This window comes from Mchenga conophoros, linkage group LG18, assembly GCF_057382185.1.
Source record: "Mchenga conophoros isolate Kocher_MC1m ecotype Shallow Benthic linkage group LG18, M_conophoros_male_GT1.1, whole genome shotgun sequence".
Lineage (NCBI taxonomy): Eukaryota > Metazoa > Chordata > Actinopteri > Cichliformes > Cichlidae > Mchenga > Mchenga conophoros.
Genome location: NC_140543.1, coordinates 5,730,891 through 5,743,638, shown reverse-complemented (window position 1 = coordinate 5,743,638; position 12,748 = coordinate 5,730,891). Strand labels below are relative to the sequence as shown.

At 40.9% G+C, this 12,748-nt stretch overlaps 1 protein-coding gene across 1 annotated transcript; it reads right to left on the bottom strand.

The window, feature by feature from the left end:
• Positions 1-586: 586 nt before the first annotated feature.
• On the bottom strand, positions 587-4,247 carry LOC146553063 (uncharacterized). Its single transcript, XM_085255098.1, has 4 exons — positions 4,202-4,247; positions 3,883-4,092; positions 3,220-3,405; positions 587-1,817 (listed from the first exon to the last, which is right to left on the bottom strand). The coding sequence occupies exons 1-4, from the start codon at positions 4,245-4,247 to the stop codon at positions 1,603-1,605; spliced, it is 657 nt and encodes a 218-aa protein (XP_085111224.1). The 3' UTR covers positions 587-1,602.
• Between the last annotated feature and the right edge of the window lie 8,501 nt (positions 4,248-12,748).

Genomic DNA, 12,748 nt, shown 5'->3' with positions numbered 1-12,748 from the left:
TGTTCAGTGTTTGCTATTATGTGCTCCACTTTTGTTCTGAAAAACAACTTCAGAAGCCTCTGATGGAGTACGGTTGAGGACCTGGAAAGTCCGAGAAGGAAGAGAAGGAAGTCAGTATGATGAAGCCCCTTGAATGTGTTGAATCTTTCTGGCCAGTTGCTTCACCAAAAGGCAGATCACACGAAGCCCTGTTTAACATCTCGTTTAGAAGTACTGTTAGTTTTTCAAAGAGCAGCAGGATTGTGGGGTTGCAAATTTTAAAGGCTTTGCAGAATTTCTTCAGGCCGGAAAGATGTTGGTTCAGGCTTTTGGAACACAATTTAAACAAAAACACAAAATTTACAGGAGATGCCAACAGTTTTATTGAACATACAACTTAATCAGAAACTTAAAAGAAAGGAAAGACCTCTAGCCTGTTCGCCTTAAGCACATGCAGGCCAAAAGCCAACAAAAATGAATAAAGATGAAGACTCCCGAGGCACTTCTGAGCTCCTTTATTGGAGAGGAGCTCCTCCTCCTTTATTATATAATTATCCATATTTTATCTTTAAACTGATTTAATTCCATCTTAAACTAGATTGATTTCCCCAATTTTGTCAAAATCATTTTCTTAAAAACATTTATCTATTAAATGTGTTTATTAATGTGTCACTTTGACCAGTCTATGAATTTACACAACTTTGCATTCCTCTATAATATTCAACATTTGTCTTGCATAACTTTCTGGACTTTCTTCCAATTACCTTTTCATCCATCATTTTTATAGTAAGGTCAGCCCATAGGGTCAGGAATAATGACTGTTATGCCAACCTCATAGTAAGAAGCAATTAATACTACAGATATTTTTATGCCTTTAAATCAATTTGCACAGTTAAATGTAAGCTATAAATTTCACAAATTATTCTACAACTTTTGGACAGTTTGGACCATCAAAGTGACTCACATATATATAAAATAATTACCAAGTGCATCTTCAAATCCAGTTTCAGTTTCTACCAACCAACATATCACAAACCATTCAAAATGGAACACTGTTAAAGTTACACATTAGTCCAAATTATTATATCTCAAAACAACAGCTGGGTATCAACAGGTGCTCACATAAAAGCAGTACAAGATATGATATAAACATAGAGAATAAACAACCTAAGTATGTGGGTCACAAACAATATGAGTAACTGCTTAACATTGTCATTCCCGAAAATATTCCTTTTCTGTATACAAAGCACTTCCCAAATATGTCAAGCCAATGTAAAGAAAATGTAAAAACAAACAAACAACAAAAACAACAACAGGACTTCTAGCAGTGTGCAAGTCAGCGAAAAGTGATTGCAACTGTTTGCTGCTTTAAACACCTTCAAACTGTGAACTTCAGATAAACAACTGGCTTTAATTAAGGCTACCTCATGAACACATGTATTTTTTTTATACAGACAATTCCAATTGTGTTTTTGAGAAATAGTTCTTTTTACATCAAGACACCAAAAATATCTCAAGCACTGCCAATGCCATGACGAAAGAAATGAAGAAACTTCAGCCAAGACAAAGCCCATAAACTATAAAACAATAACGTCAGAAAAAGGTGATAAAGGTGCACAAATTTTATGCTGCAAGACAAACTCTGTTTGTCTTGTCCATGTGTGAAAACAGAAACTGAGCTTCCAAAAACCTTATGAAAATGAAGTTTTGAGAAAGTAGCTGTTCATTGCTTGGTTCTGGGTCACTGTGGTCACTTTCTTCAGGAAAAGCAGGAAAAGTTTCAGTCTTCTGCTTCAGTACAAGCGGGTTTTTGTCCTTACAGTCTTGTTGTGGAAAATCTGAAGTGACAGATTAAAAAAAAAAAAAAGACAACAACAACACATGTTTCAGAAATTACAAGGTAATCTTAACCATTAGCAGGTTCCACATGATAAGCATGTTGCTCAGATATACCAATGAAAGGCATGTTGTGGGGAGAAGCTGTTTTGCTGACTAATTTAAAACCATTTTGGCTGCTCATTTACAAACTCTATGAAAAACACTCTTCTTCTGTGATCGATTTAACTTTGGAATCGTACATTTCTCAAGTGATTTAAACTCTTGTGATGAATCACAAATATGTGATATCAACTACAGACCATCTACAGTGAGAAAATACAGACAATATACAATCAAACAAAACAACAAAATGTTGTCATTTAAAAGTTAAAGTGCAGAAAACATTTAACACTTTACTTAAAATTTACAGGACACTCACTACAGTATTTATGTATTTTTTAGATTAATTATCCATTGCCTGATTGGTTGGGAGAATGGGAGGTAGAACCTTCACCTTTCAGGTCCCTCTTCTGTGGAAACAGCTGCCAGTATGGATTCAGAAGACAGAAACCCTCTCTAGTTTTAAGATTAGGCTTAAAGCTTTCCTTTTTGATAAAGCATACAGATATGGCTGGATGAGGTGACCCTGATTAGGCTTAGGACTTGCCAAAATTCATGACTGTTTCTTCTACTCACAACACCCTGTGTTTACAAAACACAGCCATGCAAATAACCTGTTCTTTTGTCAATTGGCCAAAACCAAGAAGGAAAAGAATTACATGTTTAGTTAACTTCCTGTTATTAAATTTGATATTCACTGTAAGTGCGCCTGCAGGTGCAGGAGCGCAGCACAAACGAAGGAGCGATGACTGCAATTCGTTGGGCTCATTTATAACAATTCTTACCAACATAGGACAGTCTTGCCAGGTGGGCCACTGGGAAGCTAGAAATTTTGGCTTTTGGAATCAGTCAGTTTCCTTATTTCAGTTGGTCTTTAAATTTTTCATGTGCCTCTATTGGGGCTGCCACGATTAGTCAACTAGTCACGATTACGTCGACTTTAAAAGTCAACAACTAATTTAATAGCAAAGCGTCGTTTGAAGCTTTGTAAGATCCTGAAAGATGCAGGAAAAAGTAGGATTTAAGAGTGTAATAATGGACTGAAACAAAAGAAAGCAGCAATGCATCTACAAGGACGCCAGCTGTCGTTAAGTCTGGGAGCCTTCTGAGAAAATAAAAGAGAAGAATTTCCAATGCAAAATCTCCAAAATGGAACAGCCCTTCGATGGCAGTACAACAGTGATTCACAAGCATCTGAAAAGGAAGCATGTGGCGGCTTCTGACGACGAAGTGGTACAGTCGTCTCAGTAAGGTAATTGGCTAGTTAGCTGCTAATATTAGCGTAAACAGTGAGCTACTTACTCATATTGGTTTCCTGCTTCAGTGAAAGCTGCTCTTCTTCCTGATTGGTGGAGATTTCCTCTTGTTCATCTTTAGTCTGTGGAGGATCTGTGTCCTGCTGGTCCAGACTGGAGTTCCTCTCCTGGCTACAGACCTGTGGGTCATCCAGATCCTCATTTTCCTTACAATCATGTTGCTGTGGGAGGTCTTGATGGACACAACACAAGAAAGAAGTTACACTGTGAGCAGGTCTCTCAGATATGTGAGCGATATTTAAGGTGCACAAATGTTTTAAATATTATCTCTCATGCGGTGAACAGCAAAGAATTCTGTTTACATGCAGAAAGTCATCATTTATGAGGCGTAAAGCTCGCTACTCCAACTTGGTCCATGTGGCCAGTTATGCACATTTTTCATTGTCTTAACATTTTCCTACATTCTGCATACAGTTCTGGGCCAACATGACTTAAATCTATATTGTGGAAAATTTAGTTGTTTTTTTTTAAACAAACAGAAGATTTTAAATCCAGTTTTTATTTTACTGTGCTAACAGAAAACATGTCTTCAGTAAGGTAGTATGCCAGGCGGTAATGCACGTGTCTTTGTGATGTCATCACCTGGCCTTTTGATATAAGTCATATTCACTTCGGTATTATGAAGTCTGTATATTACAGATTCACATACCTATTCTGCTCAGCCGTAATCCAGGTTTACACAACAAATCCAGCTGTTCTCCAGTCCAGACATTAATCCCTTCATCCTCCTGCTTCAGTTCAAGCTGCTCTCCTTCCTCACTGCTGTGGGTTTCCTCCTGTTCCTCTTTAATCTGTGGAGGCTCTGGGTCCTCCTGGTTGAGACTCCTCTCCTGGTCACTGACCTGCTGATCATCCAGACCTTCGTGTTCAACAAAGGGACACAAGAAAATAGTGACTAATGTGATGATAAGAAAGATCAAGAAGGATTAAAAGGGGTCACCTATTGAGAATTTAGCTTATGGTTTCACGGGCTCTTGCATTCTTGCAGATGTTGCCACAGAAACATTCAATCATAGTCATTTGTTCATTGGGTGATGTTGATAACCTTACAGCTGTCTGGGATCTAATTTTTAGATGTGACTGCCAGTGATCATCACACACTGTGAATAAACAAAGAAATGAACAGCAGCATGATCTGAATATGATCATGAAAGCAGTTAAAGTATGCTGTTGATACTAATCTTTTAACATTTTACTAATAAATATACACTCACTGGTCACTTTATTAGATACACAATGCTAGTACTGGATTGGAGCCCCTTTCGTCCTCACAGCTGATTTAATTCTTTGTGAAGATTCAGGAAAGTGATGGAAACGTTCCTCAGATATTTGTGGTCTATATTGACCTGAATGCTTCACACAACTGCTGCATATCTGTCAATTCCACATCCATGATGCAAATCTCATGTTCCACTACATTCCAAAGGTGCACTGTTGGGTTGAGACCTGGTGACTCTGGAGACCCGAGTACAGGAAACTCACTGTCATTTTAAGGGCACTGCATATTTTCTCTTTTTTGGATTACTCTCTGTAAATCATACAGATGTTTGTGCTGGAATATTTAAGCAGATTAGAAGTTTCTGAAACACTCAGACCAGCCAGTGTGGTACCAACACCCAGCATACCATATCTCAACATTTCTGGCACCCAGTTTTGCCTTTCTATTTCTTGATCACCTGGAAGAACTAAAGAACTAATTTTATATTACTACTACAATAGCACTTTCCTCCCACTTATTATGGTATATAGATTATGTACAAGTTACTTCATTACTGGAGTTTGTAGAATCCTTAAATGGACATTTTGCAAGTTTATGTTTTACCCTTAATTGCAACACTAAAGAAATTAACTTCCTTGACAAAAAAGTAACAAAAAAGAGAAATCTCTGTACCTCTCTGTACCCCCAAACCTACTGGAATACATTACATTGCAAAACAAAAGAAAATGCTGCACTGATTAAAATAACTCTACTGTAACTGTGGGAAAGGTTTTGCAGAGTATAATTAAAAAAATCTAGCACTAGGTCTGGGTCATGAAAGTTTCCATCCTAGCCACCTCAAAAAAAGCTTACCTGTAAGCCAATTGATTAGCCTTAAACGTATCTGTGAAATTCCAGAACAATACTATGAGAATAAAGAAGAGATGTTGAAAAAAGTTAAAGAAAGAAATTAATCAAATCAAATCAAATCAAATCACTTTTATTGTCACATCACATGTGCAGGCACACTGGCACAGCACATGCGAGTGAAATTCTTGTGTGCGAGCCCCACAAGCAACAGAGATGTGCAAACACAACAACACAAACGAGCAAAATACAAGAATGGCCAACCTGAAACTAATAAATATATGTACAATATATAATAGTGTATGCATTTCTGGATGTGTATACTAAATATTTTCCTACGTGTGTGTGTGTGTGTGTGTGTGTGTGTGTGTGTGTGTGTGTGTGTGTATATACACATTTTTACAAATTAAATAGTAAAAAAAAATAAAATAAATAATAATAATAATAATAATAATAATAAAATATATAAAATATACAGAGTTGAATATGTGCAAAACAAGTGGCATTTATATACAGTGTGGAGTGCATAATGTTGAAGTTCCAGTAGTGAAGCTGAGGTGTCTATGACGTGTTCAGCAGTCTGATGGCCTGATGGAAAAAGCTGTCTCTCAGTCTGCTGGTACGGGACCGGATGCTGCAGAACCTCCTTCCTGATGGAAGCAGTCTGAACAGTTTATGGCTGGGGTGACTGGAGTCCTTGATGATCCTCCCCGCTTTCCTCAGGCAGCGCTTCCTGTAGATGTCTTGGAGGGAGGGAAGCTCACCTCCAATTATCCGTTCAGAGCACCGCACTACTCGCTGGAGAGCTTTGCAGTTGTAGGCGGTGCTGTTGCCATACCAGGTGGTGATGCATCCAGTGAGGATGCTCTCAATGGCACAGTGATAGAAGGTCCTGAGGATGCGGGGGCTCATGCCGAATCTTTTCAGTCTCCTGAGAAAGAAGAGGCGCTGCTGCGCCTTCTTCACTGTTTTGTTTGTGTGTACTGACCACGTAAGATCCTCAGCCAGATGTACTCCAAGGAACCGGAAGCTGCTCACTCTCTCCACAGCAGCGCCGTTGATGGTGATGGGGGTGTGTACTTCTCTGCACCTCCGGAAGTCCACTATCAACTCCTTTGTCTTTGCGACGTTGAGTGTGAGATGGTTGTCTTGACACCAGTGGGTCAGGGCGCTGACCTCCTCCCTGTAAGCCGTCTCATCACCGTTGGTGATAAGACCCACCACTGTAGTGTCGTCCGCAAACTTCACAATGATGTTGGAGCTGTTAGTGGCTGTGCAGTCGTAGGTGTAGAGTGAGTACAGGAGAGGGCTCAGTACACACCCCTGTGGAGCACCAGTGTTCAGTGTGATGGGGGATGAGGTGATGCTGCCCAGTCTGACCACTTGGCGTCTGTCAGACAGGAAGCTAAGGATCCAGCTGCAGAGGGAGCTGCTCAGTCCTAGATCCTGCAGTTTCCTGTCCAGCTTCGAGGGAACGATGGTATTGAATGCTGAGCTGTAATCTACAAACAGCATTCTCACATACGTGTCTCTCTTCTCCAGGTGTGACAGGGCAGTATGTAGTGTCAGGGCTATGGCATCATCAGTGGACCTGTTGTGGCGGTATGCAAACTGTAGAGGGTCCAGTGAGTCGGGTAGTGCAGAGCAGATGAAGTCCCTGACCAGCTTCTCGAAGCATTTGCTCACGATGGGGGTCAGGGCTACAGGTCGCCAGTCGTTCAATGAGGAGATGGTGGAGGATTTGGGTACAGGGACGATGGTGGCCATTTTGAAGCAGGCTGGGACTACAGACAGAGAGAGGGAAAGGTTGAAGATGTGCGTGAACACTCCAGCCAGCTGAGCCGCGCATGACCTGAGGACGCGGCCGGGAATCCCGTCCGGACCAGTAGCTTTGCGTGCGTTCACCTTCCTGAAGCACTTCCGCACATCCTCCTCAGACACAGTGTGCGCACCGCGGATGACGTCAGTGCGCACACTGTCCGGTCTCATGGTGTTCGCTGTGTCGAATCTAGCGTAGAATACGTTTAGATCCTCACACAGAGAGGCCGTGGTCTGCGGTGTGCTGGTTTTCCCTCTAAAGTCTGTGATCGTGTTTAGTCCCTGCCACATACTCCGAGGGTTGTCAAACTGTTGTTCCACCCTGTCCCTGTACTCACGTTTGGCTGCTTTGATCGTCTTCCGGAGTTGGTAATGTGCGTGTTTGTAGTCCGATGTGTTCGCGGAGGCAAAGGCGGTGTTCCGTGCCGCCAGTGCCGCGCGAACATCTCCGTTAATCCAGGGTTTTTGATTTGGGAAGGATTTGACTGTTCTGGATGGGACGACATCTTCCACGCATTTCCTGATAAATCCACAGACTGAGTCTGTGTATTCATCAATGTCTCTGGCGGCCACGTGAAACATTTCCCAGTCCGCGTGATCAAAACAGTCCCGCAGCGCAGACTCCGATTGGTCCGTCCAACAGTGCACCGCCCTCCGGGTTGGAGCTTCCTGTTTCAGCTTCTGCCTGTAGGCGGGCAGGAGCAGGATGGAGCAGTGATCTGATTGGCCGAATGGGGCGCGGAGGAGGGCTTTGTACGCATCCCGGAAAGAGGTGTAACAGTGGTCGAGTAGCCGGTTTCCACGTGTGTTGAAAAGGATGTGTTGATGGAGTTTTGGTGAGACTTTCTTCAGGTTTCCCTTATTAAAGTCTCCGGCTGTGATAAACGCTGCCTCTGGGTGTGCGGTTTCCTCGCTGCTGATCGCGCTGTACAGTTCCCTGAGTGCACGGTCAGTGTCGGCTTGTGGGGGAATGTAAACAGCCGTAATAATCACTGCTGTAAATTCCCTCGGTAGCCAGAATGGCCGGCACTTAATCATCAGGTACTCCAGGTCCGGTGAGCAGAAGGATTTGACCGGGTGCACGTTCGCATAATCACACCAGCTGTTGTTGATCATGAAACACACACCACCGCCTCTGCTTTTCCCAGTAAGATCCTGTGACCTGTCCGCGCGGTGCACAGAGAACCCCGGCAGTTGTATTGCGGAGTCCGGTACTTTGTCCGATAGCCAGGTTTCTGTGAGGCAGATCACGCAGCAGTCCCGCATCTCTCGCTGGAATGAGATCCGTGCCCGAAGCTCGCACAGCTTGTTCTCCAGAGACTGCATATTAGCCAGTAATAAACTGGGTAACGGTGGTCTGTAAGTGCGCCGTCTCAGTCGAACCAGAACGCCAGATCTTCTCCCTCTGCGTCGGCGTTTGCGGCCTCCAGGGCCAGAGAACAAAGGCGTCTCAGGTGAGATGAATGGGGGGTCTGCAAACGGAGCGTCCGTGTTGCAAAACTTGAACTCCGGAAAGTTATAAGAAAGACCGTCTTTTATGTCCAGTAAGGTTTGTCGGTCGTACACAAGGAGACAAGTGCTGCTCGTGAAAAAATAAAGGAAAAGTAAAATTAAACACAGAAGAAAGCCGTTGCTTGGGGGAGCTCGCGACGAGGCTGCCATACTCGGCGCCATCTTGAACAACAATGAACAACAACAACAATTATGAAGGACTTGATAAGATCTGCAGAAAAAAAAAGGTCGACTCAAAAAGTAGGAAGTTTTATTTAGAGATCAAGAAACCTCCAAAACATAAATCAAATCTTGTCTTCTAGACAACTTTTACACAAACACCCAGGAACATTAAAGAAATCATTTTAAAACATTGGTATAACCTTCAAAGTGATCCAAGCTTATCATTAGGGATTTTTAAAGAACCGCCAATGATAACTTAAGAGAGGTAAAAACATAACAGATAGGCTTGTCAGAGCTTCATTTTCCTTTTAATGTTCCTGTAGGTACTGTATTTTTTATATTAACTTGTTTGCAGGTTTCTGTGTACTTTTTTTAGCATGTATTACATTAAGACATGCAGTGATTTTTTACATTGGGGCGATTGTAGCTCAAGAGTTGGGAGGTCGCCTTGTAATCAGAAGGTTGCCGGTTCAAGCCCCGGCTTGAACAGTCTCCGTTGTTGTGTCCTTGGGCAAGACACTTCACCCGTTGCCTACTGGTGGTGGTCAGAGGGCCCGGTGGCGCCAGTGTCCGGCAGCCTCGCCTCTGTCAGTGCGCCCCAGGGTGGCTGTGGCTACAATGTAGCTGCTATCACCAGTGTGTGAATGGGTGGATGACTGGATGTGTAAAGCGCTTTGGGCTCCTTAGGGACTAATAAAGCGCTATACTAATACAGGCCATTTATCTTTTCTCCCCTTTTAATCTGAAGTGGCTCAGTCCAGAACCTATTTGGGCTGTGGCTTAACCAATTTACCAATACCAACCTGTTAAATGATAATTGGTCAACTGCTTTATTTGTGAAGCTGTGATTGGTCTAATTGGAGATTTCTTTTTCTGTTTCCTGATTTTTATTTAAACACAAGCCATTTGACATTTTGCAATGACGCTGATGAAGACTACAAACCGCGTTGGTCACTAAATAAAGCTGTTGCCTATTACTTTACATGTCACTGGAGTTTAAGTCACCAGAGCCTCTATCCACACACTCCGAATGCCTCTAAAGATCCTCGGGAATTGTCCACATGTCCACATGCCCACATGAATCCTGCGATGATCCCGCAACCCCCACATCTCCACAAATTTACACAACTGTATTGTGTGACTTTATCCCGGGTCTGATATCAAGCAGTCTTAGCTGACTAATCTCCTCCTCATACCGGATGATCGTCTTTTCAAACTCTGAGAAGATTTCTTCTGCAGCAGAAGTTAATCTCTCCTTGATAACCTCTCTCAGATGCTGAATTTAAGACATTATTGCAACAACAACCGATACCGCCAAACCAACGTCTTCAAACATAACTCAGGATTGCGATAGAATCTCTCAATGGCGCCATTGCCACTATTCTTCTTCTGTTGTACTTACAGTAGACTGGAGGTGTCAAAGGCGTAATACTGCCCTCATCAGGTCAGTCCAACAAAAATCAATTCCTGACAAAGTCTGGAGCTTTGCAGAAACCTGGATAAAGAATTTATCGTTCCCAATTATTCAAGTTGAGAATTAGCTGTAATGCCCATCTCTGACAATTCATTATGCTTAAGGTGTCTTACTGCAGACCATCAAAGTATGCTTAACACTTTACATGCCTCACACTCACACTGTTGCTTTATTTTCATCACAGCTGCAGTAAAGTAAAGATGCTTTATTGGCAAGGGTAGATTTTTCTTTTCCCTAATTTCCTTCGGGATTAATAAAGTATTCCGATTCTGATTTTCTCCTCTCCATCCTAAAAGCCATTAATACGGTTCATGCAGTAGCTGTGTCCAGAGACAATAGTCCCCAGATTCTTTAGAACATAGGTGTCAAACTCTGGCCCATGGGCCAAATTTGGCCCGCAGCCTAATTACATTTGGCCCGCGAAGCCATACCAAATTATTATTAGAGCTGGCCTACTGGTATTATACAGCTAATATATATTGTTTAGTATTAAGCTTTGCTTGTTCCATGTTCAGTTTTTCAGCAAAACTTGTTTGAGTCCATAAGAAGAGATTCATTCTTAAATCTGGAGGAAGATCTTTTTTTCAATAAATATTAATGTTAGCCCGCGACCTTGTTCCAGTTTTAAATTTTGGCCCACTGTGTATTTGAGTTTGACACCCCTGCTTTAGAAGATCCAAACAGATCAAACAAGAAAAGGTTTCTTGGTTCAGCTGAACTTCCTTCTGCACCACTTCTATTCTTAGTATCAGTTATTGTGTGAGTCTCTTCTTTATAACGGAAACAAAAGGTGACGCATTTAGGTCCATGACTTAAACTGAAAAGCAAGTGTCATAGTGAAAATCAGAATCATTATTCAACAGATATAGTTCTATTGTTTTTAAGATCCACGTTTTTTGTTGTTTTTATGGCATTTTGATTTTACCTTTCCTTTTGACATACTTTATTAACACAGTTTCAAAATCAGACAAAATAAACAAAATCAGAGTACGAAAAAGTTAATTTTTTTACTGTAAAAACCACAAACATGTTTAACAAATAATTTTCTTAACTTGGAATGCAAATAGAAATTGTATGTTTTAAAAACTTATGCACAAGTTTTGCAAACAACAAAGTTATATGCAACTATTTACCTAAAAATAAAGCCAATGCCACAGACATTTTTAACCCATTTTAAATTATTTAGAGAGCAATCAGGTGTTTTGCATCAAATAGGATTCCACAAAAGTTATTTGTGCCACTCCAAAAAACAGTTTCTGTCCTCTGTAAGACTTAGTAAAACATCACAAGCCTGATACCTGCAGGCCTGAAAGCAGGAGGTGTATCACTGCTATTTTCCACCTGGATGCACACACACATGTACGAATACACATACATCCATAAATATTAAATATATGTAAATATGTAATATGTATGTAATATGTAAATATGTGTATATATATACATATGCATACACATATCCACACACCCATACATGTATAAGTTGCATTATGCTTGAGGTGGTTTACAGCTGAGGGCAACTTTGGGCTGTTAAAGTGACTCATACATATAAAATAATTACCACATGCATCTTTCGCCAGTTTCTACCAACCACATATTACAAACCTTTCAAAATGGAACACAACACTATCAAAGTTAAACATTAGTCCAAAATATTAGATAATAACCAATGTTGGAGAGTAACGGAATACATGTACCAGCGTTATGTATGTAAAATACAAAATACGAGTAACTGTATTCTGTTACGGTTACCATTTAAAAAGGTGATATTTAGAATACAGTTAGTTTGTTGAAATAAATGGATTACACAGCTGTTTTGTCCTGTTTCATATGTCAGGCTATCCCCTAAATATTTTTGGTAATTCCACGCTGGTGGAAACCCAAACAAGCCTAATGCCTGGGTCTCAAATACTCTGGCAAATGATGACAATTAGAGACCAGTGAGTACACAGCTGAATATAATCTAACTAATAACACAGTAAGAAGAACTACACATAATGCACATAAACAGAAGGTTGACACAGTTAAACAGCAAACATGAAACCTAAACCATGACAAAGTCTAAGACTGAAGACACTGTGTCAACGATCCAGGAATCCTGGCAGAGTACAAAAAGAAAACATTTTTCATTAGCAGTCAAAAACTAATGTGTACACTTATGTCTGCATTTTTATTTTGGTAAATACGAACGAAATTATAGCAGAAAAGCTGTCACGTGTCTGGTCAAAAGAGAGTATTAATATATTTATTTGGTAGTTCAATAAAAGACTTAAGAGTGAGAAAAAAAAAACTGCGTTCACGTTTGCAGTTTTGTCTTGTAATACAATATTTGAAATGGAAAAACAAACAAACAAAAGATCATATTTTAGGAATTGGTTGTGGGTGTTTTCTTGTTTATTTGTTTGGGGTTTTTTTGTACTACCTGAACACTAAAGTGGCCTTCCAATGACATGACAGTGTCAGAAGTGGCCCACAGCTCATTTA